Source organism: Lycium ferocissimum, chromosome 8 (genome assembly GCF_029784015.1).
Source record: "Lycium ferocissimum isolate CSIRO_LF1 chromosome 8, AGI_CSIRO_Lferr_CH_V1, whole genome shotgun sequence".
NCBI classification, from domain to species: Eukaryota; Viridiplantae; Streptophyta; class Magnoliopsida; order Solanales; family Solanaceae; genus Lycium; species Lycium ferocissimum.
This window is the reverse complement of record NC_081349.1, coordinates 28,475,063-28,502,539: the sequence shown is the minus strand read 5'-3', so window position 1 is coordinate 28,502,539 and position 27,477 is coordinate 28,475,063. Positions and strand designations below refer to the sequence as shown.

The 27,477-nt window shown below is 34.3% G+C and overlaps 2 protein-coding genes across 4 annotated transcripts; one reads left to right on the top strand and one right to left on the bottom strand.

Moving 5' to 3' along the window:
- The first annotated feature begins 7,618 nt into the window (after positions 1 to 7,618).
- LOC132067821 (probable UDP-arabinopyranose mutase 2) lies at positions 7,619 to 10,773 on the top strand. The gene is made up of 4 exons (XM_059461170.1): positions 7,619 to 8,008; positions 9,442 to 9,692; positions 9,787 to 9,955; positions 10,163 to 10,773. Exons 1-4 carry the CDS (start codon positions 7,679 to 7,681, stop codon positions 10,517 to 10,519), a joined length of 1,107 nt encoding a protein of 368 aa, XP_059317153.1. The 5' UTR covers positions 7,619 to 7,678; the 3' UTR covers positions 10,520 to 10,773.
- Positions 10,774 to 11,430: 657 nt separating this feature from the next.
- On the bottom strand, positions 11,431 to 25,095 carry LOC132067816 (uncharacterized). 3 transcript variants are annotated; one of them, XM_059461160.1, is made up of 14 exons: positions 24,898 to 25,095; positions 21,705 to 21,812; positions 21,467 to 21,598; positions 17,800 to 19,371; positions 17,391 to 17,535; positions 16,980 to 17,285; positions 16,521 to 16,823; positions 15,027 to 15,898; positions 14,854 to 14,939; positions 14,542 to 14,760; positions 14,149 to 14,274; positions 13,028 to 13,390; positions 12,524 to 12,639; positions 11,431 to 11,813 (listed from the first exon to the last, which is right to left on the bottom strand). In XM_059461160.1, the coding sequence occupies exons 1-14, from the start codon at positions 24,997 to 24,999 to the stop codon at positions 11,716 to 11,718; spliced, it is 4,548 nt and encodes a 1,515-aa protein (XP_059317143.1). In that variant the 5' UTR covers positions 25,000 to 25,095; the 3' UTR covers positions 11,431 to 11,715. The 3 variants fall into 3 exon arrangements, with proteins under 3 accessions (XP_059317143.1, XP_059317142.1, XP_059317144.1); XM_059461159.1 differs by having other exon boundaries at positions 15,027 to 15,904; positions 24,898 to 25,094; XM_059461161.1 differs by lacking the exon at positions 24,898 to 25,095 and adding an exon at positions 22,133 to 22,480 and having other exon boundaries at positions 15,027 to 15,904.
- Positions 25,096 to 27,477: the final 2,382 nt, after the last annotated feature.

The window sequence follows — 27,477 nt, the reverse complement described above, 5'->3', positions numbered from 1 at the left end:
GTCAAGGTAAGATCTAACTTTCTTTTCATGTATTAAGGGTGATGTAGATGTGTGAATATAAGTTGTATGCATGAAATAAGGTGTGTTGATGTTGGAACATGGTAATGGTTATGGAGTTATATGGGTTGATGTGGAAGTATGAGTGTAACTTGACGAACGTGAATCGACGTTAAATCATGAAAGTTGGTGTTGGAATGTTAGTTAGTCGTAGGACTGTTTTTGGTGAATTTAATGGATTGATTTTCTTTAATAAATATAGTTGTTACTATCATAGATCTCATGGTAAAAAGAATGAAAAGAATTAGAAGGTTAAAAGTGAAGTTATGTTAGTATGAAAATGGTTGGATCTATGATTTTATGTGAGTGATGTTGAAGCGTGGTGTGTGGCGTGTGTGTATTGTTTTGAAGAAAGTTAGTGAACTGTTTTTACTTGATATTTTGATTGTCATTATCATGAAATTTATGATGGAAATGAAGGTGTTTAATGGTTGGATACAACACATGCTCCATTCATGACATTGAGCACTCAATTAACTTTACACAAAATTTCCATATTTTCTTCACAACTTTCGGCCAAGAGCCTCCTTGGCCGACCCCCTTCCTCTCCTTTTCTTTCTTTTCCATTGTTTAAGACAATCTTAGGTGTGTTGAATGATTCATGCACCACCCTTTGTCTATTGTAATCATGCCAAGATGGATGAGCAATATTTAATGTGTAATGATCCCTCCACCATGTTATGTCCTCTTAAAACAATGTATCTTTCATAAAGTAGTGGATGCTTTCAAATATTCAATTGTATGCTTCAACTTTTCTCCTCAATTCTTCAGCCTATGGCAGATGTATCATGAAGTTTCTTCCAAATTTAATTTTCCATAATATGTTGAAAATGTAGTGGATGAATCAACATTTAATTACACACTTGTATGTCTTCCATTTGCCTTATTTTAGATGACTAGGTCATCCTTTTTACCTGGATGTTGAGGCTCTTGTTGGCTTATTATTGTCACGAATTTTTACTTAACACCATACTTAAGTAATTCCTAATCTCCAATAACATTTTTATACTAAGTAAATCCGAGGTTTCTATCTCACGTTGAGTCTTTCGCGAATCACTCGACGTATAAAATACGAGTCTAAAATTCTTGTCGATTAAATAGCAAGACTCATCGCAAGCTATAGATACCACAATTAGACCACAAAAGGGTGTTTTAGAGATATTAGGCATAAAAGTGCTAAACGACCAAACGGGTCGTTACATTTATATATCAAGATTCCTCCGGTATACAAGTAATTTGATTGTATCCTTGTATATATAGCACTATAGCATACGGTTTTCCACCCGATTATCAACGCTCATTATTGAACTCGATTAATTCGGATCACTCCAAAAAGTTCACTTTAGAAGAATAAAGTACCCCTATTAAAGACAGCGCCACTCTCGAAATTTGAACCCAAGACTTATAAAATCTTCTAAAGATACCAAATGGCAATTCTAGCTTTTATGGATTTTTATTAAAATAAAAAAAACGAATGTTACTGCAGATATAGTTGGTTGTAGATAGCTACACCAAGCAAATAAATGTAGAACATATATTTATACATAAATTTTTTCATTCAGATCACCTCATTAAATCACTTAACTATTATTATTTTTTTATGTAATTTGATAGTGTAAAATGTAAATATTTAACACGGATAAGTACTTACCGTGATTATGTCATCAAAGGGAAGTAATGGACCAAAGAGATAATAAACCAAGAATTTGCATAAGTAGTCTTAGTCTTTATCAGACGACGTTTCTTTTCTATTCTTCACTAAAATTATCCTCTTTGTATTCCAATTTGTTTGATTCGGCGCCAAATTCTAAAAAATAAAAATATTACAACTTTTAATTTTAAAAATATCATATGTATAATTACAAAAAAATATCATTTTTTAAAAATAATCTAAAAAATAAATAGCGTCAAACCAAGTAGAACGAAAGTAGTACTTACATAGACACGTGCTTGCCTAACAGAGACATTAGATATGCCAACCTTACCTTTAGTTACTTTCTGAAGTAGATGGGATCGAACCAAACAATTTGACTTCAAATATAGGACAAATAACATTTTGAAAGGGAAATGTTATTAAATTCTCTTTGGGAGTAATATTCTTTACTGAAGAATCGTACTTTATAAGTAGGGTAAAAATAATATTGTTCTTATATATAATATAAATTGTTAAATTCTTTGAAAAATTGTTGAATCCTCTTAGGGAATAATATTCTTTACTGAAAAATCGTGCTTCATAAGTAAGGTAAACGTAATCTTTTTTGTTATACATAATCTGTTGAATTCTCTTAATATTAAGAAAGATTTTAATGTAGCAATTAAAGGGGCTCAAAAATTATTTCATGGTACATGTTTAGATCCTAAGTGTGGCACTCTAATATTGTGTAGAATCTTTTTTATGGACTTCTATTCTTTAAACTAGATTTTCTCAAAAGTTCTAAAAAGTTACGAATAATTATTTTGATAAATGAAATTGTATTGGAATAGTTGCAGATGTTTTAAAAACAATTATGTATTTGCGGCAAAAGAAAAACGTTCCTTTTAGAAAAGTGTTAAAAGTTCATGTTCAGGCAATTACTTCTTTTTGCTTTGAAATTAAAGTGTCTAAATAAATAATCATAAATCCTTTTTGTGTCCAAATGGGGTTCATCTTTGTAGAAAATAAGGTGAATTTGTCCTTATTTTTGTTTATTTACGTTCAAACTCTCCTTCATTTACTTCCTTTCCAATTGTAACTTAATTGGAAGTCTGAACAATTTTAAGAATAAAATTTATATCGGGAGCTAGAAAGGTTATTGCAAAAACTTATTCGCATTGAATATTTACACTAAATTATGATTATGATTACGTGATAAATTAAGGTGAGAATGTGTATGAGTTAACTTTAATTTTGTGTTGCGTTATGAGCATTTTAATATTAAATACATTACATTAATTTGCCTCATATTAAAGTTCCTTATTATTCTTTATTGCTCATTTTCGTGCCTCATAACTCATATGAGTTAGTGGCAGATTATGACCTTTTATTTCCCTGTAACCTTTTATCATTCATTCTCCCATGTTCTCCATTTCTTCACCAATTTATTACCCCACTAATCCACTCCTTCATCCAATCAATTTAAGGATGAATTTTTGAACTACAAATAGTTATTCATCCTTACTAGCTATGTGGTGGGTAGAAAAATTATAGGGTGCATGAAAAAGTGATAAAAGAGAGAGTTTTATTTCAGTTGAAGGAAGTTGTTCTTATGGTGGAGCTTTGGCTTCTTAGTGAATCCCGAGGTTATTTGAGTCATACGACGTTGACGAAACATTACCGTGTATCACAATGGGAAATTATACCGCAGTGTTGAATCTCCTTAGACGAGATGGGGATTATCTCTTATTTTTTGTTCATTTTATTGATGGTATTTATTGGTATATCTCCAACAATTTTAGAGAGCAAAAAATATCGCCCATTGGATTGAACATGAATATTTACTTATTTATTTTTTGTTCATTTTATTGTAATTTTCAACAGTAATTTATTGGTATATTCACCAACAATTTTAAGGAGATTCAAGCCCAAAAAATTCTAAGTCATGTATGAGGAAACCCAACTTGGGGACTAGAGACCCTATAACCAAGTTCAAAGGGAAAAACGAATCGTATGATGACTTGTGCTGTGAAATGCAATATTATATTTGTATTCCCTCCGTATGATGTGAGTGCATTTATTTAGTAACGATTTGTGGAGGTTGAGTTCATAAACTCTTAATGAAATTTTAGCTCGTATGAGTGGGGTGTTAAAGTTACGGAAGCACCTAATGATTTCCACATATAAGTGTGGAAGTAGGCTGCTTCCTATGAGAATTGGGCTTGTTCAAAAGCACTCATGAAAATCGGGATAACACAAGGGCGTAATGTGCTGGCTATTAAAGCTCATGTCAACAATGTGTAAGCAGTGATACTTTATTTCCCCTAAGCAGTCAGAGTTCAATGCAGAGCACGCTATTGACTCTGGAATAGAGATCGTTGTTTTACTAAGTGGAGGTTCAATGCAGAGCACATCTTCATTATGCATAGTAGTTTCCCTTCAACTAAGTTGGTGATAACTCTCTTGTTTCAATATTAAAATGAATGGGGATTGTTGGTTTATGAGCATTGTAATATTAAATATATTATTTTAATTTGCCTCATATTAAAGTTCCTTATTATTCTTTATTGCTCATTTTTGTGCCTCATAAACTCATGTGAGTTAGTGGCAGATTATGACCTTTTATATCCCTGTAGCCTTTTATCATTCATTCTCCCATGTTCTCCATTTCTTCACCAAATTATTACCCCACTAATCCACTCCTTCATCCAATTAATTCAAGGATGAATTTTTCAACTATAAATAGCTATTCATCCTTACTAGCTATGTGGTGGGTAGAAAAATTATAGAGTGCATGAAAAAGTGATAAAAGAGAGTTTTACTTTAGTTGAAGGAAGGTGTTATGTGGTGGAGGCTTTGGACTCTTCAACTAGTCGGAGTTGTTTGAGTCCACGATGTTGACGGTACATTATATCACTTGGAGAGACAAGTCAGTATTACTTATTGGACCAGGTGAAGATTATCTTGCGTGGGCTTGAATCTCAAAAGAGAAGCGAGATTTATCTCGGCTTAAAAGCATTTACGTGCCTCGCTTTGAAGAATCATTTATTTATAATTTTTCTTTATTTTGTTCATTTTATTTTTCAACTGTAATTTATTGTAATTTGTAGTATATTCACCAACAATTTTAAGGAGATTCAAGGCCAGTATTCATTTATAAAAATATGAGGTAAATAGTTTTTCACCTTTCCTCCGCTTGAGTTGGGCAAGTAGAAAAAAAAAATACTTTACCCTTCCATCTCTTAAAGAGATCTAGCGACGTCGAAGCGGAATGATGTTAACATCTCCTATCTTGTATCCGTGATTTTTCAAACTGTAACGAAGATGAATCTCCTTTAAAAAAAAAAAAATTCCCTGTAACCTTTTATCATTCATTCTCCCATGTTCTCCATTTCTTCACCAATTTATTACCCCACTAATCCACTCCTTCATCCAATTAATTCAAGGATGAATTTTTCAACTATAAATAGTTAATTCATCCTTACTAGCTATGTGGTGGGTAGAAAAATTATAGAGTGCATGAAAAAGTGATAAAAGAGAGAGTTTTATTTTAGTTGAAGGAAAATGTTCTTATAGTGGAGCTTTGGACTCTTCAACTAGTCCGGAGTTGTTTGAGTCATATGACGTTGACGGGTTGTTGTATCCTAGAAGGGACAAGTAAAAGTGTTACTGCTGGACCTAGGCCCGTGCACGAATCGGTTCAGTTCGATTTTGGCCATTATCGAGTTGAAGTTTCGAATTTCGACTTTCTAAAATTCTCAACCAATCTCGATCCATTCTAGGTTCAATTCGATTCATTTTTTATTATTTCGGTTCGGTTACACAAATCGATTTGTTCGGTTTATTCGAAATTTAAACAAGTAACTATTTCATTTAGCTTTTAGAGTAAACATAACAAAAAATAATGAGATCCTAAATTTGCAGCCTTATAAACAAGACATTAACCAAGAAAAAAAATCATAAACTTGCAAGCATAATAGCATATAAATAGCAAAACAAGAACTTGACAACTTGTGCAACCATATAAATCCGCCAACACCACATTACATATACCAAATTAGTCATATTAGTCACTAGTGGCATATAAATTCGGTTTGTCCGGATCGGTTCGGTTGATAATTGAAGCCAACCGTATCCTAACCGTTAAACCGTAATATTTTACAATTGCATTTGTAAATCGAAATCGAATTGTATTATTCAAATTGTTTCGAATCGGTTCGGAAATTCGAATTGAACCGATTAGTGCACAGGCCTAGCTGGACCGGTAAAGATTATACCGCAGTGGACTTGTATCTCCTTAAAGAGAGCGAGATATCCGTCCCTCAGCCTGAATATTTACTTATTCATTTTTTGTTCATTTTATTGTAATTTTCAACTGTAATTTATTGGTATATTCACCAACATTTTGTAATAATCATATTTGTGGAGACACATGTCAGGTATTTATTGGATTGGATTAAACATTTGTGCTAATAAGTATTACCAAAGAATAGTGTGATTAGCGTGATTGTATGTTAAGACAAATGCTTACTAGTAAAACCAACGTTACATGGTTTTTTCTCATCGCTTTATTTTCAGTTCAGATAAGATATGATTCATTTATAACTATTTCGATTCAAAAGACTCATAGTAAATACCAATATCTATCTATTATAAGTGTAACAACAATTACGGTCCTCGTAAATTTTACTGTGTTAGCTAAATTCTCACATATTCTGAAGAAGGAAAATGATTAGATAACTTTATGCCATGTGATTTTACTTCTACCTAATCTCATCTCAACACTTCTCGTGTGATTTTATATGGACAAATACATGTGAAAGTTTGTATAAAGCATGTCCAAACCATCCCAAGTAACATTAGATTAAGTCCTTATTTAAAAACAATAAAGTTACATCTAAGCTTAATTAATTACTGCAACTTATTACTTTACGTACATGAACAATTTTGTGAAACACTAATAAAGATTAGTACAATTAGCCAGTTGCATTGTACTTCCTCAAAATATCAACACTGTATCTTAATCAACAATAAGAAGTTAAATTTTGACTTCCCTACATATATTACTACAAAAGTAATGGTGGATGAAAATTTTAACATCAATTTATTCACTACGTCAAGATCTCATTATCCAATTTTTACCTTCCAACATTAATTTATTCACTACGTCAAGTTCTCATTATCCAATTTTTTCTGTTTCACAATAAAAATAGTTAAATAGAGAAATAAGGAAGACCTAGCTACAACTAAATGTTATTTATCGATGGCAAATAAATCTCCATCCTTAACTAGAGATCTCGAATTTGAATTCTCAAATTGGGTCGCTTTTGGCAGGAAGAGCTTTATCCCTAAAAGTAAGGCTTCTCCACAAGAATTCAAATTAATTGGACCTCAAAGCAAGTTAGACATCGAGCAAAAAATAGAAAGAAAGGAGAAAAAAAAAAAAAGGAAGACCTAATCTGAACGCAGGGATCAAGCAGTCAATTGAATTCTATTTCACAAGTCCTTTTTATATTGCAGTTTTTTTTCCTGATAATAAATAACCTTACTATATGAATACATAAACGGTCTCAAAGAGCTAAATGATGCAGCAACATCAGTTACAATCCAACTACAAAAAGCAAAAACTCAAATAACCTTATGTAACAACAACAAAAAAATTGGATAAATTGTGCGCTAGCATTAACATTGCAATTTTCATTTATGACATCTTTGATAACTAAATTGGTTTGTTTAATTAACAAAATCTGTCTTTATTCAGAGCAATTAAATACTCCATTTAATCCTAGTGAGTTAATTAATACATTTAACTACTCTTTTCAATGTTTTCAAACAAATACATGCACAACACTTACCCAAACACCGACTAAACTTTGAGTAATATTTCAGTCAACAATAACTCCACTCTTTTCCTCGCTCTCTGTGTATAAATAGGACACAACCCCTCACTTCTCTTTACCAAAAAAACCAAAAAACTAATTAGCAACCATGTCAAATATCCTTTACCAAGCAGCACCAACACCATTGTTGAAAGATGAACTTGATATTGTCATACCAACAATAAGAAATCTTGATTTCTTGGAGATGTGGAGACCATTTTTTCAACCATATCATTTAATTATTGTTCAAGATGGTGATCCTTCTAAGACCATTAAAGTCCCTGAAGGATTTGATTATGAACTATATAATAGGAATGACATTAACAGGATTCTTGGTCCTAAAGCTTCTTGTATTTCCTTTAAGGATTCTGCTTGTAGGTGCTTTGGTTATATGGTGTCTAAGAAGAAGTATATCTACACCATTGATGATGATTGCTTTGTGAGTATTTTATTTATTTTTTATTTGCTTGCACTGATTTTTGTGATTATTTAGTTTTAGTTTATAGTGGGGTAGGATAAAAATTGGATCTTGGTGAATTTTGAAGGGTTTTAGCCCTGATTTGTGTTTTGGTGATTATTTAGTTTTAATTTGTGGTGGGGTGGCAAAAAAATTGGATCTTGGTGAATTTTTTGAGGGGTTTTAAAGTATTGAATAATAGGGTTTTGGATGAGCTAATTTGGGAAATTTTTTAATGTGATTTGGTAATTGTTATGGATCTATTGCTGAATTACATTTGGTTATGGTTTTTTTTTTTTTTTTTTTTTTTTTGTTTGTTTTCCTTGATTTTTTTTTCTTCTGTTTTTGTGATTATTTAGTTTTAATTTGTGGTGGTGAAGGATAAAAATTGGATCTTGATGATTTTTTTGAGGGTTTTATAAAGTATTGAATTTAGGGTTTTGCCCTGATTTATGTTTCTGTTTTTGTGATTATTTAGCTTTAATTTGTAGCGGGGAAGGAAAAAAATTGGATCTTGATGAATTTTGAGGGGTTTTAAAAGTATTGAATGTGGTTTTTTTAATCAGTGTTGAGATTTTGTGTGGTGGGGAAGGAAAAAAGTCTGGATCTTGGTGAATTTTGAGGGGTTTTAACTTTTAAAGTATTGAGTTTGGGGTTTTTGCAAGGTTTTGGATGAGCCAATTTGGGAAATTTAGTAGTGTGATTTGGTAATTGTTATGGATCTCTTGAGCTAAACTGCATTTGGTGATGCTTTAATTTTTGGACCAAAATAGGAGATCTGATTGATCGGAAGTTCTGATCTGCAGTTATATCAGAGGCTTAATTCTGTTTCGTAAATGTTTTAAAATTAAATTAGTTATCTAGTACTCCTTTATGAATTGTTGCTAAGGTATTCATAGTCTTTGTGTGAAGATTTTGACCGATCCGTATGGTTTTTATGTGAATAAATAAAGGACCATATTGCTAATTGACAGATCTTACTCTTTTTCACCATATAGATTAGGTCTTTGGCATATGCTTACACATAAAAGAGGTGCCAGATTTGTAACAAGTTTAAGCTTTGGCATTGTTTTATTTCTGCATTCCTGTTTCATGTGATAATTTTTATTGATCTGATGTCGAAAAGGCTTTCTTTCTGTGGCCACCCCCAGATCTGCATCGTTCTCTAACTTGGTCCCACGGCATTGATCAGATCCACTATAAATGACTTGTGTTATTGCTTACTTAACAACACCGACATCTTAGGCCGATTAATCAGAAATTTGTCTCTCCTATCGTTGTGTGCATCTTAAACTGGAAAAAATTTATTTGAGTATTTTTGTTCCAATGCATTGATCTTAAAAGCTCTAATGCTTAAGACTTAATATGTTTGGTATTCTTTCTCACCTGCTGAAATATTATCTGCTGATGTGAAGGTGGCCAAAGACCCGTCTGGAAAAGATATCAATGCACTTGAGCAGCACATCAAGAACCTGCTTTGCCCATCCACACCGCATTTCTTCAACACTCTGTATGATCCATACAGAGAAGGTGCAGATTTCGTTCGTGGCTACCCTTTCAGCATGCGTGAGGGTGCTCCAACAGCTGTTTCTCATGGCCTGTGGCTCAACATCCCTGACTACGATGCCCCCACACAGCTCGTTAAGCCTCATGAGAGGAACACGAGGCATATACTCTTTTTCATAAGCCAACTATAAAGTTATCTGATACTTGTAGGATTTAGCTATACTTATCTAATTACCATTAATATCTTATTTCAGATACGTTGACGCTGTCATGACGATTCCAAAAGGCACTTTATTCCCCATGTGTGGAATGAATTTGGCATTTGACCGTGATCTCATTGGACCTGCAATGTACTTTGGTCTCATGGGTGACGGTCAGCCAATTGGTCGTTACGATGATATGTGGGCCGGTTGGTGTACCAAGGTACTCTTATTTCCTATATTTCCTGTAATTATGTTGGTAAAACAGAGAGCTTGTTTTTCTATAATACCTTTTATGATGTCCTATCTGCTTGTTTTGATCATGGGGATTTCAACTGCAAGATTACCTTGGATGAGCATTTTTTTTTATGAAGCATTTTAATTAAATACTATCAGATAATTCTGACATTAAATATTGTCAAACTTGTAGGTCATATGTGACCACTTGGGACTAGGAATCAAGACTGGTCTGCCCTACATATGGCACAGCAAAGCCAGTAACCCGTTCGTTAACCTCAAAAAGGAATATAAGGGAATCTTCTGGCAAGAAGAGATCATCCCCTTTTTCCAGGCTGCAACCCTTCCTAAAGAGTGCACAACTGTCCAGCAATGCTACCTTGAGCTATCGAAACAGGTCAAGGACAAACTTTCCAAGGTCGATCCCTATTTCACCAAGCTCGGAGACGCTATGGTCACATGGATCGAAGCTTGGGATGAGCTCAACCCTACTGGGGAGAACTTGGCTAAGCTGTCCATCTCCGATGGTCCAGCAAAGACTAAAAAGTAGATGCTATTTATAGCTTTTGCTTCTTTTCTTTGACGGCTAAGAGACATTTGAGTTGAGTAGAGCTGGATTACTTGTTTTTGAATTTACTTTGTTTTAATTATGGTTGAGGATTTAGGTCATATTGCTGCTCTGTGGAGCAGCTTTTGCTTCCTTCTCTGAAACATTATAGGAGTATTATTTATAAGGCTTAGTTCCAAACTTGAGATTATTATCTATATCAATAAAAAGGGTTTAGTCGCCACTAGGCGTTTAAATCTCCTCTCAATTTTTACCTGTCTAGTTCCGTTTGAATTCAGTAACTGAAAATTGATATTTTGATGATGTTTCTGGTAGTTGTCATTCTAGTTAGGAGTAAGCAACTCACTAGAATTTTTAGTCAATGGAGATTTGTCTCGTGTTTACCTCGATACAAGTATACTAAGTCATGCAAGCAGAAATCTCATGAAGAGCTTGAGGCACAATAATTTAAGTATATACTAGCTAATGCTTGTGAGATCTGATGTACCATAAATATGGCCTTTGGGTGAAACCGGTGGGCAAAATGAACAAAGACTATTTATTGCCTAGATCTGAAGTTCTGAGTTACTTCCCTTTTCCTTCAATTGGTTCTTTGTTTTACTTTGTTACTTGAACCGAGTTTAAGTACAAAATATTCATCCGATCTAAAATGAATCGTGAGTTTTAAGAATAATTGATTGATTTGAATGACTGGTCTATGAGGAAATATTGACCCATCCATCACGTGTACAAGTCATTACTGCCATTGGCAAAAGCGTTTTAGCTGGCAACCACAAGATTAGCTAATGAAAAGAGATAGTACTACAATAATCGGCTTAGCTGTTCATATTGATGTAAAAAGTGCACGTCAAACAATTATTCAAGAGAACTAGATGGCAGTTGTAGAAAATACTAAGGGAAATATAATGGGATCTTCATTATTTAAGATCCAACTTTAACCTGTTATTTACAATCTATGATCGTACTTGGATTGGGATCAACTAGAATCACGGAAATATACAATTTGACAGATCTACAAAGGGCTTTGCCCAACCAAAGCCTCATTTGTTTGGTATCCAAGGCCTACCAAGCTATTGGGTTCTAGACATTAGACTTGAAAAATTAGCTGATATGTCCATGTAACTTGTTAAAAGGTGGAGTATAAGTTTATTCATTCAATATGAACAAAGCCTGCCAAGTCAAGATCGTAAATAGACCAGCAACTGACCTCCATCGCTTGCTATGGCCACTGCACGATGGCTGGAATCCTCGGAGACAATGGATGACACAGCTGCATCTGAAAGAGGAATCGGGAATATTATTAAAATTCTAGCTTAACCATAAGACAAACTGATTAGTTGTGGTTTTGAGGAAAAAGAGCAATCTCTGTAATCCATAGCTTCCTAGAGAGATGGAGGAAACTGATAGAAAAGGGCATATCCTGAGCATGCCCCATAGAGTTAGCAGGGCTAAAGATGGCGTTGACACAACCAAAGTGAACAGTGCAAAGGGATAAAGGACGACTAGATCTTGGAAAGGCTGACCAAAAATGAACATCTTATTTAAAAGACGACCACCATGTCACTATTCCAGAGGAAGTAAATCAATATATTTTGAAGATGAACTTGTTCAATAAGAAGAGATCATGTACTTTTGCACTCTTATCCAGCCAAGGACAATTAAATTATTAAAGTTTTTAAACTGATCAAATAAAGCTAAAGAGTCGATGCAAGTATGCAGTAAGCTGCGATGCAACAATTATGCCAATCTTTGTGAATGTTTAAATTCCTAGGTTACTGAAAGAGATAAGGTGAAGTAATGTAATGAGTAATTACTGAAAATCAAAATTTCCAGCTGAAAGTAAGTCTGTCCAGAACCCAAAAAGATAAATAAACACATTTAGCATAGGAATTCTTCACATATAATACCTGATGAAATTTCCAAAACCAAACATCTCAGCAATCACTGAAAAGATTTGAGCAATAAATCTTGCAACAAAAAGAGTACCTTTGAAGTGATGCAGATTTTGGAGCTTTCTCCCTGTAGTTAGTTCCCACATGTAGACCAGTCCATCACTTCTCCCAATAATCCCATAACCAGCTGAAAAACCAATTGCAGTAGCCCTGAAAGGCATATACGCTGAATGGTCACCATTTATCAAAGGACATTAAAATAACATTTTCTTTTTTAGCATTTTATCATTTGATGCAAGAAGCCAACCTGCTATTGATCTTTAGAGAAGATTAGACTAGTAAACAGGGGCGGTCCTATGTGGTTTCAAGTGGGTTCATATGAACCCACTTCGTTGAAAAATAACACTGTATATACATGTATATTTAATCTGTTTTTAAAAAATATATATGTATATACAGTGTTATTTATATATTTTTTATATATTGAACCCACTTGGTAAAAATTCTAGGTTCGCCACTGCTAGTAAATACCATAAATTCGGGAATCTAGATCAAAAGAGTAGTCTACAATGAATCTAGTACAAGATGTTGGCAGTACCTTGGGTCAAGAGAATTTCCCATGATCATTGTGTTATTAACCAATAGAGCGAGCCTCCACCAATGAACTGGGTCACACTGCTGCTCACTAGATTGATAAGCAGGCGAGTTTGGATCAGGAGCAGTCGAAATAAGAAGCCAGATTGCCACGTCTTTATCCTCTAATGAGCAGAAGGATTGATTGTCACTTATTTCCAGCAAAGACATCTTTGTGACATCTGTTATTTCGTTAATAATCTCTTCTGTGATCCCCGCAGGAACAGTGAACTTTCTTTGCCATCTAAAAAGATTGACTGGAAGACACTGAAAAACAGAAGTACAGGTAGCAGAAAACTTTGACACAAGCATGCGCTTCTTTATATCCCTGAAAACAACCAAAAAACTGTGAGAAGGGACAGTAAACAAAAACCACTTGGAATCTTAAGCACCAAATGTATGCACCAAGCTCAGCGGAAGTTATTCTCATCTCTCTGCATTTGCTTTTGATATTTGTTCATCTTCTAGAATGGAAGAAAAGCAAAAAGGTGTATGTATATCTCATCCTTCGCGACAAAGAAAAATAGTGAAACAAAAGTAAGAAGAAAACATTTAGACCTTAATCTATCCAAACTAATAAGGTATTGTAAAATTTGCAGTAAATTAGCTGCTATGAAACAATGTGCTATTAGTTTAAAGTAAGAAGTGTTAAAGCAAAATTATGCGTCGTATGCATATTCACTAAAACAATAACATTGCAGCCAGTTCTGATATTCTGACATACTGCGTCTAATTGATTCTCTTTTTCAGTTTTCTTTTCATAATGGCAGATGTCTTCAACATATATTTACATCTGTACATGCACTTGCTTTTGTGGGGGTGTATGTGTGTATAAAAATGACTAGAAATGTGACATTCATACATTAAAATACATATCATTTAAGACTCTTGAAGCTATTTGCACGTACAATTGAGTAGAAGCTGGAGGTATAAACATTAATCTGTTTATTTTTGACAGAATGAGCTGACTTGGTGAAGAAAGAAGTAAACTATGAAAAGTAACAAAATAAGGAAATTGATCAACAGTAAAACACAATGTGCACGTTACAAGTACAGCATCATTCAAGATTACAAGAGATATATTACCATAGGCTAAATTCTCCGAATCCATTGTACCCAAGAACCAAGCTAGCAAAATTTGGTATTCTTTTCAATTTCGTTGAAGAAAAGGGTGGGCAATCAGGCAGCAAACAACATTCTTCTGTCTCCGCACTGAAAATTCAGAAAGCAAATCAAACTACATAACAAAAGAAACAAAACATAAATCACATCAAGAAGCATCACATATTCTAAGTTGGACACCAGATCACTAGAGTGAAGAAACTTTTATATAAGTAGTAGAGTACAATAAATGACTGATAAAGCACGTAATTACCATCAAGTTGACTAGTATTGCAAAATGGCCCAATAACTGATAAAAGGATTGGATTTAATGCAAATACAAGAAAGATAAATTTAAAAGTAACCCATCAAAGTCACCTCCATTTTGAATTCATGACCCATATGTACAGCTTTCCACTTTCTTCCACAGCAACAAGGTGATCAGGTGGACAGACCAATATACAACAGACCCTTAGCATTGTTTTCAGTTTAGTAATGAGAGAGACATAACCATTTCTAATTTGCACAATTTTGACTGCATTTTCCTCGAAAAGATTCAAAGCGCATAATGAGCACTGGCACTTCATATCACCCTCCCTGAGAACAAACATGGCAGATCAGCACAATAGCATTCATCTATGCTGCTAAAAAATGAAGACCAAACAATTTTGTCTCAAGTGAAAATGCAACCTGCAGCTTGGGGCTCTTACACTGTTGAACAACACAAGCGACTGCCCAGTGGGTGTCAACTGCACAGCAGCACTGTCCAGTTCATTCTGCATAAAACAATTATAGATTATGAGGTACTACAGACCAAGCCATAGGACAACAGCAATACTATTGAAGAAGATAAAACATCTCACATCTCCACCAAAGGCACCATCTGACAATCGAAAACGTATGGAAACGTGACCAATAAATGAAGGGCACCCCCTTTCTTCTCCATCCATTGGGGCCTTGTACACGAAAATAGTTCTATCCTCATGCAATGGTTGACCACATAAAACACAAATATAAAGATAATTTTCTTGTGTACTTAAGAGCACTGATGAAATTGGCATGGGATGGGCATAGCCTGCAATAACCTTGAGAACACCACTTTCACTCTCAGTCTTTAAATCTTTCTGCGCTTCCATGTTTAAATTCTCATTGTTCTCCTTTTTCTCAGTGGTGTCAGCAAGAAAATTTATCTTCTCGTTTTGCTTATGTAACAGAGGACCAGTAAACCTGACAAATTGTTGGTCTCTGGACAACCTTTCAGTCAAGTTGCCTTCAGAATTAGTTGCCGTTGAATCAAGAAGCTTTGAAGTTTGATTATGGTTTAACATCTGATCCATTTCTTGATCTTGTGATCTGGTGGCCAGGTTAGAAGGTGTACCACTGGTACTAATGAAACTTTCTTTTGTACTGAAGTTAACGGGGCGTCCATCAATGCGGGATTCATCAGCAGATATAGATTGTTCAATTTGGCGCTGCTTAGAAGAACTCCCTTGCAAGAAATGTGAGGTGTGCATTGCATTTATGTCGGCACTTCTCTCTGGAACAGAATCATCTCTGAAATCTCTGCAGATGATACTTTCGGATAATGAAACATGTTGCACCATTGATTCAGCAGAAGGTGGAATGTTAGTTAAGCCCCCACTAGCAATTGCACCAGTCTTTTGGGTTCCACTAATTTCCTTTCTTGATGCTTGAACGAATTTCTGTGTGCTTGGTAAGAAGTCTTTTTCTCTTTCTGTTCCTGTGCAACAATTTATTTCAATCAATTAGTCTACAGACCGCAGTTCAGCTCAAGAGACTGAGAGCTCATTGCTCTTCACTATATAGAAAGGTTTGAATTTCAGACTAGCTACATAAAGAATAATTAGAAATAAAGAGGAAATAGGAAATATGACTGGGCTATATCAATCAGTCTATTCACCTTTTGTCAATTAAAAAGACCAGTCTAGGAAAAGCACAGGGGAAGAGCATATTATACTACCTTTCAAAATTAGTGACAGGAGGGGAAGCTCATTTTGTAACATCTCAGGTAGAGGGAGACAAACTGACAAAGGACATGAATATACTTCAATCAAGAGAGGGAAAGTGAAAGCCTTGAATAAGCCGACTCTGGCAACCTTAGAATTCAAAAGAGAATATTTCACTAACAGACTGGAAAAGAATTCAGCATTGACTCTGGGAAGCAAAAGGCTTGAAATACAGAAATTTTAAGATTGCCAGTGATACAAATTGAATAGCCTTGTGGCATGTGACATTCTTCTAAGTTATGTGCTCTGCACATGCTACCTGGAGCAAAATTGGACAAAACAGCAGCTACTCAGGTCCTTCAATGAAAGAATCATAAGGAGATAAGTCACCTGTTTCACTATTGCAAACTGATTGCCTTGCTTCTAAATTATCATTCTTTGATGGTCCCTCGATTTCAGGTCTGCAGGTTTGTAAACCTCGAACACTTTGATCTTCTTTAGCTGCTTCAGCTACTTGTAAAATCTGAGCTAACCCCTGACTTGGAGTATATCCACCTTCTGCATTATCAAAACTATCAGGAACAACAGCTTCTGCAAGGGAACAAGCTGTAGATGCTGGAATGCAACCTCGAACTGGAAAATTGATATTTTCCTTCTTCTGTCCGAGCAGTAAATTCTCATCAAGCTCACTGACTGCAAAAGAGCAAAAGAGGGAACTAAAATAAGCTATAATTAGAAGACTTCATGATAGATCTTCAGAAAAGCAATGATTTAGATTGCAACTAAAAAATTACTCTATAAGAGGAGCAATAATCAGCTGAAATTAGAAAGTTACAGGCTACAGTTTACCATCAATCTTCTTATTTTCATCCTGAGAATTGCGGATAGATATTTCTGATGACTTTATGTCATTCTTCTTCTTTCTAGTGTATGTCCTAAGCAGAGGGAGTGCTCGAGGAAGCAGAAATGTCATCATTGAGTTGGCTATTTCATTCCCAGCAGAATCTGACTCACATCTCTGTGAGTGCTCTTCCAAACGAGATGTATTCATTTCACTTTCGGGATGTGAATCAACTATTAGAGAGTCAGGAACAGTGGTAGTAACAGCAGCTACACCATCCTTCACAATCTCTGCGGTGAGACTAAATGAATCATCTACAGAGAGGAAAAGACAAGCATTTAATACTTTAATCAGGAAAGTCAGGTAGGAGGTAGTGCAAGATGCAGCACTAAGGAACAACATAGGTAAGTTCATAGTACCTGGTGGGTGATCCAAAGTATCAGGTGCCCAAAGATTGGCAAAGTTAATTCTCTGTGTTTCATTCTCAACTGGTGATTCTCCGTCCTTCTCTTCCGCCATTTGGTTCTGAATTACCGGCTCATCCAGAACTTTTGACCTATCAAACTGCGAGAAGTTAAGAACATGTACCTATCCAGCAATTTCAGTAACCAAACAACTTGCTGAAAAAGGAAAATAATATATGATTGTTATCCCTTTTGGTTTTGTCGTTTACGTGGGATCTCATAAAAATATAAAATAATAAAAGAAAAAGCAGTACAAAAGGACAAGTATAAAAAACAGGAAAAAGATGATGCAAAATAAATGAGAACAGTGTATTAGAGTAATTGATGTGAAGGAAAGGGAGAAGGGCAGAGTAAACACACTAACCAGCTTTCCATCTTTTAGTATTTCTGTAAGTTCTTCTAATGGTACTTCAGTCTCGGGATTTAAATGCTTCCTCCCTCCTTGAGAAGTAAGACTATCTACTTTCAGATGATCATCTTTGTCAAAAGATTCTACAACTGGAACCAGAACTTTTTCTCTCTCAATTATTGTTTGCAAGGTCTCTGACTCTTTCAATGCTTCTGAAATATTGCAAGACCCTTTACTTGAGGAGAAGGGAGGCGGATGTTCACTATATTCATGTTGGCCGGAATTCAAAGCTTTGATGTCACTACTTTTATTCTGACGTCGAGATTTTTTGAGACTGGTATTGGCAGCTGACTTGATATTATAGGTTCTACCTTTCCCATTTCTCTTCCCAGCAATTTGTGGTTTTTCCATGTCTGTTAGCAGATTAGTATCTGTTTCTGATCCTGTGTGTTCAGTTTGGTTTACTGCCTCAGATGTCTCCTTCCTAAGAGAGATAGACGACAAGAATTTCTGCTCTGGCGTTCCACTGATATTTGCCACCAATTCTTCTGAGGTTATTTCAGTCTCGGGATTTAAATGCTTCCTCCCTCCTCGAGAACTAAGACTGTCTACTTTCAGATGATCATCTTTATCAAAAGATTCTACAACTGGAACCCGAACTTTTTCCCTCTCATTTATTGTTTGCAAGGTCTCTGACTCTTGCAATGCTTCTAAACTATTGCCAGACCCTTTACTTGAGGAGAAGGGAGGCGAATGTTCACCATATTCCTGTTGGCCAGAATTCAAAGCTTCGATGTCGCTACTTTTATTCTGACGTTGAGGTTTTTTGAGATTGGTATTGGCAGCTGACTTGATATTATTGGTTCTACTTCTACCTTTCCTGTTTCTCTTCCCAGCACTTTGTGGTTTTTCCATGTGTGTTAACAGATTAGGATCTGTTTTTGATCCCGTGTGTTCAGTTTGGTTTACCGCCTCAGATGTCTCATTGCTAAGAAAGATAGACGACAAATTCTGCTCCGGCGCTCCACTGATATTTGCCACCAATTCTTCTAATGGTATTTCAGTCTCCGGATTTAAATGCTTCCTCCCTCCTTGAGAAGTAAGACTATTTACTTTCAGATGATCATCTTTGTCAAAAAACTCTACAACTGGAACTAGAACTTTTTCTCTCTCATTTATTGTTTGCAAGGTCTCTGACTCTTGCAATGCTTCTGAACTATTGCAAGGCCCTTTACTTGCAGAGAAGGGAGGCGGATGTTCTCCATATTCCTGTTGGCCGGATTTCAAACCTTTGATGTCGCTACTTTTATTCTGAAGTCGAGGTTTTTTGAGACTGGTACTGGCAGCTGACTTGATATTATTGGTTCTACCATTCCTATTTCTCTTCCCAGCAATTTGTGGTTTTTCCATGTCTGTTAGCTGATTAGGATCTGTTTTTGATCCCGCGTTGTCAGTTTGGTTTACTGCCTCTGATGTCTCATTCCTAAGAGAGATAGATGACAAGAAATTCTGCTCTGGCGTTCCACTGATATTCGCCACCAATTCCCTGAGTAACCTCTGAACAAATGTGTTCTTGAACCCAAAAAACTGCACTTACACACACAATAAGGAAAAAAGAATTAAGAACATTAGTCTCATTTCAACCTTTTAACATTCCCATGCAAAGTTAAGAGAAACTTAACGACTCAAGCACTTTGCAAGCTAGCATCCAAAAAATTGATTCAAAGGCAATTTTACTTGTATAAGACAGTCCATAAACAGATGATAAATTGTATCAGCAAAATGTATCTCTCCCGCAAAAACTCTGCTAATATAGAAAATAGCGCCTAAGCACACTGCCTGAGTTTCTCACAACAAGCCTCAGAAAATTCTTTTGACTAGCTTAGCTTCACATCTCAGGGACTAAATCTAATGTGTAGGCTATTTATAACACATCTTTCAACAGTAAGATGTAGAAGATCGGGTAACTAAACTACCTTAACAATCATCCTCCAAAATGACTTGATAAAAGCATTATGATCGCTTCCAGATAAATTTAGAATTAGCAAAAATTTCTTTGGGGTAGTTAAATGCGTCGAATGACTTTTGGCTGCAAAAGAGAGCACAATGTGCCTACAAGTACAGAAGTCGATTGCTTTACAAGGAAATGCACAAATCTTCTCAAAAGATGTCATAGTCCAGGCACCAGAAACACAAGTTTACTAGCCTAGTAACATTTTGAATATACAATCTCAAGTTTAGACCAAACCCCTGAAATGACTCGCTTATTAATGAATCTTTAGATACAAAGATACACAGTAATTAAGGAGATCTGAAACCATCATATATAAGCATAACTTCATACAGGAGCCAACTCATAAAGCAAGGCCCTACAGGTACTTGAAAAAGTTCGATGATGAAAGGGTTTGAGAATTGAGTGCACTCTTGCAGCTTTTTAGTTTGTATTCTCTGAAACAATAATCGATAGACCATTTTGACATAAGATTGGAGCACCTGTGGTGACTGCATGTCACTCATAAGGGCCAGTATAGTTCAATAAATTGCCACTTTTCCATCAGCGTACTCCAAATGGAAACATTATGAAGGCAGAGTTATTTGAACCTACTTTTCATCAGTTCACTTCAGGCCAAAGATTTTGGGTTTTCAGTGATGACGTATTGCCTGTTTGGTCAAGCTTCTAAAATAAGCTTATTTTGAAAAGTACTTTTCAAAAAAGTACTTTTGTTGAGAAACAGTTTGTGTTCGGCTAATCATTTTGAAAAGCACTTTTGAGCAGCAATTAGTGTTTGACCAAGCTTTTAAAAAGTGCTTCTAAGTGTATTTTCTCAAAAGTGCCTTTTAAAAAAAGTACTTTTAGGTAGAAGCTACTTTTTTCAGCTTGTCGTAAACAACTTCTGCTTCTACTTAAAAACAATTTTCTTCTCTTAAAGGTTTGGCCAAACAGACCATTAGAAGCGTGAATCATCATAAAATTGCTCCTTTTTTTTAAAACTGAGAATCTGAGTCAAAACTCGGTAAATAATGGGCCCGTTCCTCTACCCTTCCCCACTTAAATACCAGGCTTTTGTCTACGACAGGTTTGTAGTCATGATGTACACCTAACCCACTCTTCACGCATTGTGGTCTTGGCACTAGGTCAATGCTACGGGGGCTTCATCAGAGAAGTGCTCTTACTGCTCTAATTCTGAAATGTGGCTGCCCAGTGTTATTTCCATACAAGAAACTACCAGCTTAGACATACCAATCTTAAGACAATTTTGAGGAAAATAATTCTTTGATTTGACTGGTTCCATCAGTTTCAAAACATAAACTTCCTGATATGACCTGCTCCATTAGTGTCTTTATTCTCTTCTAAGAAAAGTAGACTTCTCAGAAGATGTATCGGATTTTTTATTAGAGATTCCAAAATGAATATTGAAAATGGACATCTTTGGCGCGCTTCATCTTTTGGGTAAAGGCTCAATTACAGTTCAAAATGAACCCTGTCGAAACCCCAAAATATAGTTATTAATACAACAAAACTGCATGCATGTTTTCACCTCAGACTAGACCAAGGAGACCAATTATTGTTACAACAGTACCAATACTATCAAACATTTCAATGTCACTCGAAATTAGCAATTCAAATGACAAAAGGGCAGAACATTTAGTATTGCAGTATACTAAAAGGCGCAAGACACACCTCCACGCCATCAATCTTACTGGAATATCTCTTTCCATGCAACAATTTTATTTGACATCCTTTTTTCTGGAAACTGTCACATGCAATTTCTGGAGTTTTCCCACTACATGACTGCCCATCTGTAGAACTAATCTGTTGTGAGGCAGAGAGGCAGGAATTAGTTATAAGTTCAAAGCTAGAAAGGCAGTAACAGTCTATTCAACATGTTGCAAAAAGCAGAAGAATCTTTGCTACACACCGTAAATAATGGACCATTTAGTCCTTCATGAATTTCCAGTTTGTAAGCAACTCCATTTTGGGTCCTTAGAGCACTGTATCCAATAGGATAAGGATAGCGGTCTTTACCCTGCAAGTCAAAAAAAGCCAACTTAAGTGAAACACACCTAGAAATTTATACAATCACACCTAGAAAGTGGAACAAAAATTGTGCAAAATACTCATTAATACAACCATTAATGCTTCACAAGCTCCAAAAACTAATATTTTAGCTAAATGACGCAGCTCAATATAGTTCATCAATTGATCTATAAGTAGAATCTCCGTTCAAACGACTTTGAGATAAAAATTTATGCAATTTTACATACAGAAAAATAAAACAAGCTGTTCGATGAAAAGGAATTCGCAAATTTGAAACATTTACAATAATATCGGAGATGAAATAGTTACCGGAAGGAGCTCAAAATTTACAGGAATTCTCAACATTGTGCAAAGTACTCGTATGCACAACCATTAATGCTTCACAAGCTCAAAACTGATATATTAGCTACATGACTCAGCTCGATTGTTCATCAATTGATCTATAAGTAGAATCTCCATACAAATGGCTTTGAGATTTTTTTATTTTATTTTATTTTAAAAAAAAGGCAATTATACATAAAGAAAAATAAAACAGGCTGTTCATCAAAAAGGAATTTGTAAATTTGATACGTTTTTTACAGAAATAACGGACATAAAATTGCTTCACAAGCTCCGAAAACAAATATATTAGCTAAATGAATCAGCTCAATAGTTCATCAATTGATTTATAAGTAGAATCTCCGTTCAAATGACTTTGAGACTAAAAATAACGCACTTGTGCATACAGCAAAATAAAACAAGTTGCTTGATCGAAAAGGAATTCACAAAGTTGATACATTCTACAAAAAATCACTCAGCTCAATAGCTCATCAACTGATCTATAAGTAGAATTTCCATACAAACGACTTTGAGATTAAAGAAATGCAAATATACATACAGAAAAATAATCAAACTGTTCAACGAAATTCGCAAATTTGATACATTCTACAGAAATAACGGAGATGAATTTGTTGTCTAGAGGAGCTCCAAAAAATAATATATTAGCTACCTGATTCAGGTCAATAGTTCATAAATGATCTATAAGTAGAATCTCTATACAAACGACTTTGACATTAAAAATATGCAATTGTACACACAGAAAAACAAAACAAGGTGTTTGATCGGAAAGTAATTCGCAAATTTTGATACGTTCTACAGAAAATGATCCAGCTCAATAGTTCATCAAATGATCTATATGTAGAATCTCCGTTAAATTGACTTCGAGATAAAAAAATGCAATTGTACATTCAGAAAAATAAAACAAGCTGTTCGATCGAAAAGGAATTCTCAAATTCGATACATTCTACAGAAATAACAGAGATGAAAATGCTACTCAGCTCAACAGTTCATCAGTTGATCTATAGGTCAAATCTCTGTTCAAACGACTTTGAGATTAAAAATTATCCAATTATACATACAGAAAAATAAAACAAACTGTTCGATCGACAAGGAATTCGCAAATTTGAAAACATTCTGCATAAATAGTGGAGGGGAATTGTGCAAAGTACTCATATGTACAACCATTAATGCTTCACAAGCTCCAAAAACTAACGTATTAGCAACATGTCTGAGCTCGATAGTTCATCAATTGATCTATAAGTAGAATCTCCATTAAATCGACTTCGAGTTTAAAAAAAAATGCATTGTACATACATTAAAGTAAAATAAGCTATTCGATCGAAAAGGAACCTCCAAATTTGATACATTCTACATGACTCAGCTCAACAGTTCATAAATTGATCTATAAGTAGAATCTCCATCCAAACGACTTTGAGATTAAAAAAAATGCAATTGTACATACAAGCTGTTTGATGCAGGGAATTCACAAATTTGATACATTCTACAGAAATAACAGAGATAAACAAATCTAATTTTGTGATATATTAGCTACATGTCTCAGTTCAATAGTTCATCAATTGATCTATAAGTAGAATCTCAGTTCAACTAACTTTGATATTAAAAAAAAAAAGGGAATTATACATACAGAAAGTAAAAAAACAAAAAAAACTGTTCAATTGAAAAAGAATTCGCAAAGTTGATACATTTTACAGTAATAACAGAAATGAAATTGTTATTCAGCTCAACAGTTCATCAGTTGATCTATAGGTCAAATTTCCGTTCAAACGACTTTGAGATTTCAAAAAAAAACACACAATTATACATATAGAAAAATAAAACAAGTTGTTCGATCGAAAAGGAATTCTCAAAATTGACACATTCTACAGAAATAACGGAGATGAAATTAAGACAGAAGCTACATCGCTCAGCTAAATAGTTCATCAATTGATCTATAACCATAATTTCTATCCAAACTAGAAATTAAAGTACTCATATGTACAAGCATTAATGCTTCATAAACTCCAAAAACTAATATCTTAGCTAAATAGTTCATAAATTGATCTATAAGTGGAATCTCCATTCAAACGAGTTTGAGATAAAAATGTATGCAATTATACATACAGAAAAATAAAATAAACTGTTCGATCTTAAAGTAGTTTGCAAATTTGGATACATTCTACAGAAAATGACTCAGCTCAATAGTTCATCAATTGATCTATAAGTAGAATCTTCGTTCAAACGACTTTGAGATTAACAAAAAAAAAAAAATCAATTGTACATACAGAAAGTTAAAAACAAGCTGTTCGATCAAAAAGGAATTCGCAAATTTGAATCATTTTACAGAAATAACGGAGATTAAACAAAATATCCTTTGATCGAAAAGGAATTCGCAAAATTGTGCAAAGTACTCATATGTACAAACATTAGTGCTTCAAATACTCCAAAAACTAACATATTAGCTAAATGACTCAGCTCAATAGTTCATCAATTGATCTATAAGTATAATCTACGTTCAAATGACCTTGAGATTAAAAAACATTATGCAATTGTACATACAGAAAAGAAAAAAGAAAAAAAAAAACTAATAATACTTCACAAGCTCCAAAAATTAATATATTAGCTACATGACTCAGCTCATTAGTTCATCAATTAATCTATAAGTATAACCTCCGTTCAAACGAATTTGAGTTAAAAAAAAAAAACGCAATCATACATACGGAAAAATAAAACAAGTTTGAAACATTGAAAATTGTTACCCTAGATGAACTCCAGTATTTCTTATCCCACGGTCCAGTATAAAGCTTGCCAATTGATAGTATCTCCAAACCGTCCGATTTCTCATCGCTAAATTTCGCCATTGAAATTTCTCTCTCTAGATTTTTTGTTTCTCTCTCTAGATTTTGGGGATAGAGAAAATATAGAGTTGAAAATGGCGGGAATGAAATTTCACAAATATCTTCCGTTCCCTCCTAAAAAGTCATGATCATTTTGTTTGTTTCATCTTTGAGTCCCTTTGTTTGTATTAAAGTTACATTTTAGTCCCTAAAAGTGATGCTTTTTTTGATATTGCACCCTATTTTTTTGATAGTATGAAAAGCATTAAGGGTGTGTTTGGTATGGAGGAAAAATGTTGGGAGGGAATGAAATTTCACAAAGATCGTTCGTCCCTCCTAAATTTCATGATCCTTTTCTTTTTGTTTATTTCATCTTTTGAGTCCCTTTGTTTGTATTAAACTGACGTTTTAGTCCCTAAAACTGATGCTTTGTTTTGATATTGCACCCTATTTTTCTGTAGTTTGAAAAGAATTAAGGGTGTGTTTGGTATGGTGGAAAATGTTTTTCAACTTTTGCATGTTTGGTTGGTCAAAACGTTTTGGAAAATATTATTTTGGAAAACAAGTCCTGTAAAAGAGTGGTAAAACGACATCTCTAATGGAAGTAGGGAAAACAAGTTTCATAAATGACATTTCAAATTGATTATCTCCTCTCCACCCACCCAACGCCTCGAACCCCCACCTCTTGACCATCCAACCCTGCCACCCCTGAACCCCTACTCTCCCACGACCTAGTGTCTTGCTATATTACATATAATTGTTCTTTGATAGTAATATTTTTTTTGCTGACTTACCAAACATTAGGACCAAAAAAAAAGTAAGAAATTCAATTGTTTTCTAAGAGAACATTTTCTATGAAAATATTTTTTATGGAAAACATTTTCCGTAATACCAAACACATCCTAACTTTTAGTAATTCATTCAAGATAATTTTTGTTATGAATTTCTTTGTAAGGACTTCAATTGTTGCAGTTAAGGGTGGTGATTCAAATGAATGCATATGATTGAACTGAGACCAACATTACTTGGATTACATAGTTAAAGGTCCAATATTGCCTTTATATTACTTGAAAGTGCTTAATTATACCATCCGTTAAACCTTTGGTCCATTCATATACTTGTCATTAACAAATAGTCCTATATTTATAATGTTTGGCCTAAAATGCATGTATTTTGTTATTATTTGCCTCACATTTTGGTACTCTAAATCATTTTTTGAGTATTAATTATACTGATTTGTGTTTTAAATTGTATTTTTTTCCCCTTTGTAGGTACATTGGAGATGGAATTTGGAGCAAAAATCATGAATTTAAAGCAGTAATTAGAAGGAGAATATAATGAATCCAATCATCATACACTGATTAATTGCAATGTGAGCAGAGACACATGAGTTAGCACATTGGACCAACCGCGGTTGCGGGATCTTGACGAAAACTTTTCCCTATTTTGCTTGAACTTGATTAAATTTGTTTGGGACCTTTCCTACATCTATAAATAGTCTCTAAACACGTTTTTTAGGGAAACTTTGACTTGGGAGAATGAGGAGCCACCGTGAAGGTAGGAGTTCAATGGGTTTTACCTTTTCTTCTCCATACTATTAGATATATATATATATATATATTTGGATGATTTGTTCTTTTTATTCAATATTACTCGGAGCTAAACTTCTATTTCTAGGGTTATGGTTTGTTCATGATCGTTATTATTCAAAATATTGATTTTAGTTAATTAGCTTATTGTATTGGTTTGTTTATTTAATCTTGAGCTTAATTATTTGACTGCTTGATCACCAATTAAATATTACCTGAATTGAACTCGAAACAAAGAACTCAAGATTGCAATAGGATTAAATAGACTTCTTAACCCTGGGTATAGGGGAGCAAATTCATGATTAGGATGGACATATGCTAATTGTTTTGCTTGATTATTACACAAGAAATTTGAATACATTCTTGTTAATCCTTATTCTATAGACATATAGGTTTAAATTGTGTTTTATCTCATATTTGGTACATTTTTTTATTATGGGATCGGTAATCTCTGGATTATTTATATCTTAGAGGTCGTTTGGTTTAAGATCGGGATATTTCAGGATTATAATTATGGGATTAAAATCATGACTATAACCTGGACAACCTATCTCACCTTCTATATTAGATCTGAATTTAATATCGATATTAGCGAATACCTCCAATAAAAAACAAGATAAATTATAATTTTAAAATTTAAACGGGATAGTCCACCTAATCCCTTAAACCAATCGTCCCCTAATTGTGGCATTATTGATTACACTTAATGTAGGATAACAACTCCGAATTAGTAATCCTAAGAAGAAGCAACAAAACTATACGTTTGTCCATTTCCAAAGCTTTTCTCGCAAAGTTTTTTAAGAAAGACAAGGTTAAATTGAAAATAAATGTTTATTCCAATATATCTGGTGTAGACTAAACACATGTTATATTATACACTGTATATTTTATTTTTAGTCCAATAAACCAAACA

Excerpts from the sequence above, each read along its gene's own strand:
- LOC132067821 (XM_059461170.1), top strand. The coding sequence starts at position 7,679 with ATGTCAAATATCCTTTACCAAGCAGCACCAACACCATTGTTGAAAGAT. Across the intron at positions 8,009-9,441 it reads CCATTGATGATGATTGCTTT|GTGGCCAAAGACCCGTCTGG; the intron begins GTGAGTATTTTA and ends GCTGATGTGAAG. Across the intron at positions 9,693-9,786 it reads CCTCATGAGAGGAACACGAG|ATACGTTGACGCTGTCATGA; the intron begins GCATATACTCTT and ends ATCTTATTTCAG.
- LOC132067816 (XM_059461159.1), bottom strand. The coding sequence starts at position 24,999 with ATGGCGAAATTTAGCGATGAGAAATCGGACGGTTTGGAGATACTATCA. Across the intron at positions 17,286-17,390 it reads TACTTTGGATCACCCACCAG|ATGATTCATTTAGTCTCACC; the intron begins GTACTATGAACT and ends TCCTCTCTGTAG. Across the intron at positions 14,940-15,026 it reads ATGGTGCCTTTGGTGGAGAT|AATGAACTGGACAGTGCTGC; the intron begins GTGAGATGTTTT and ends TGTTTTATGCAG.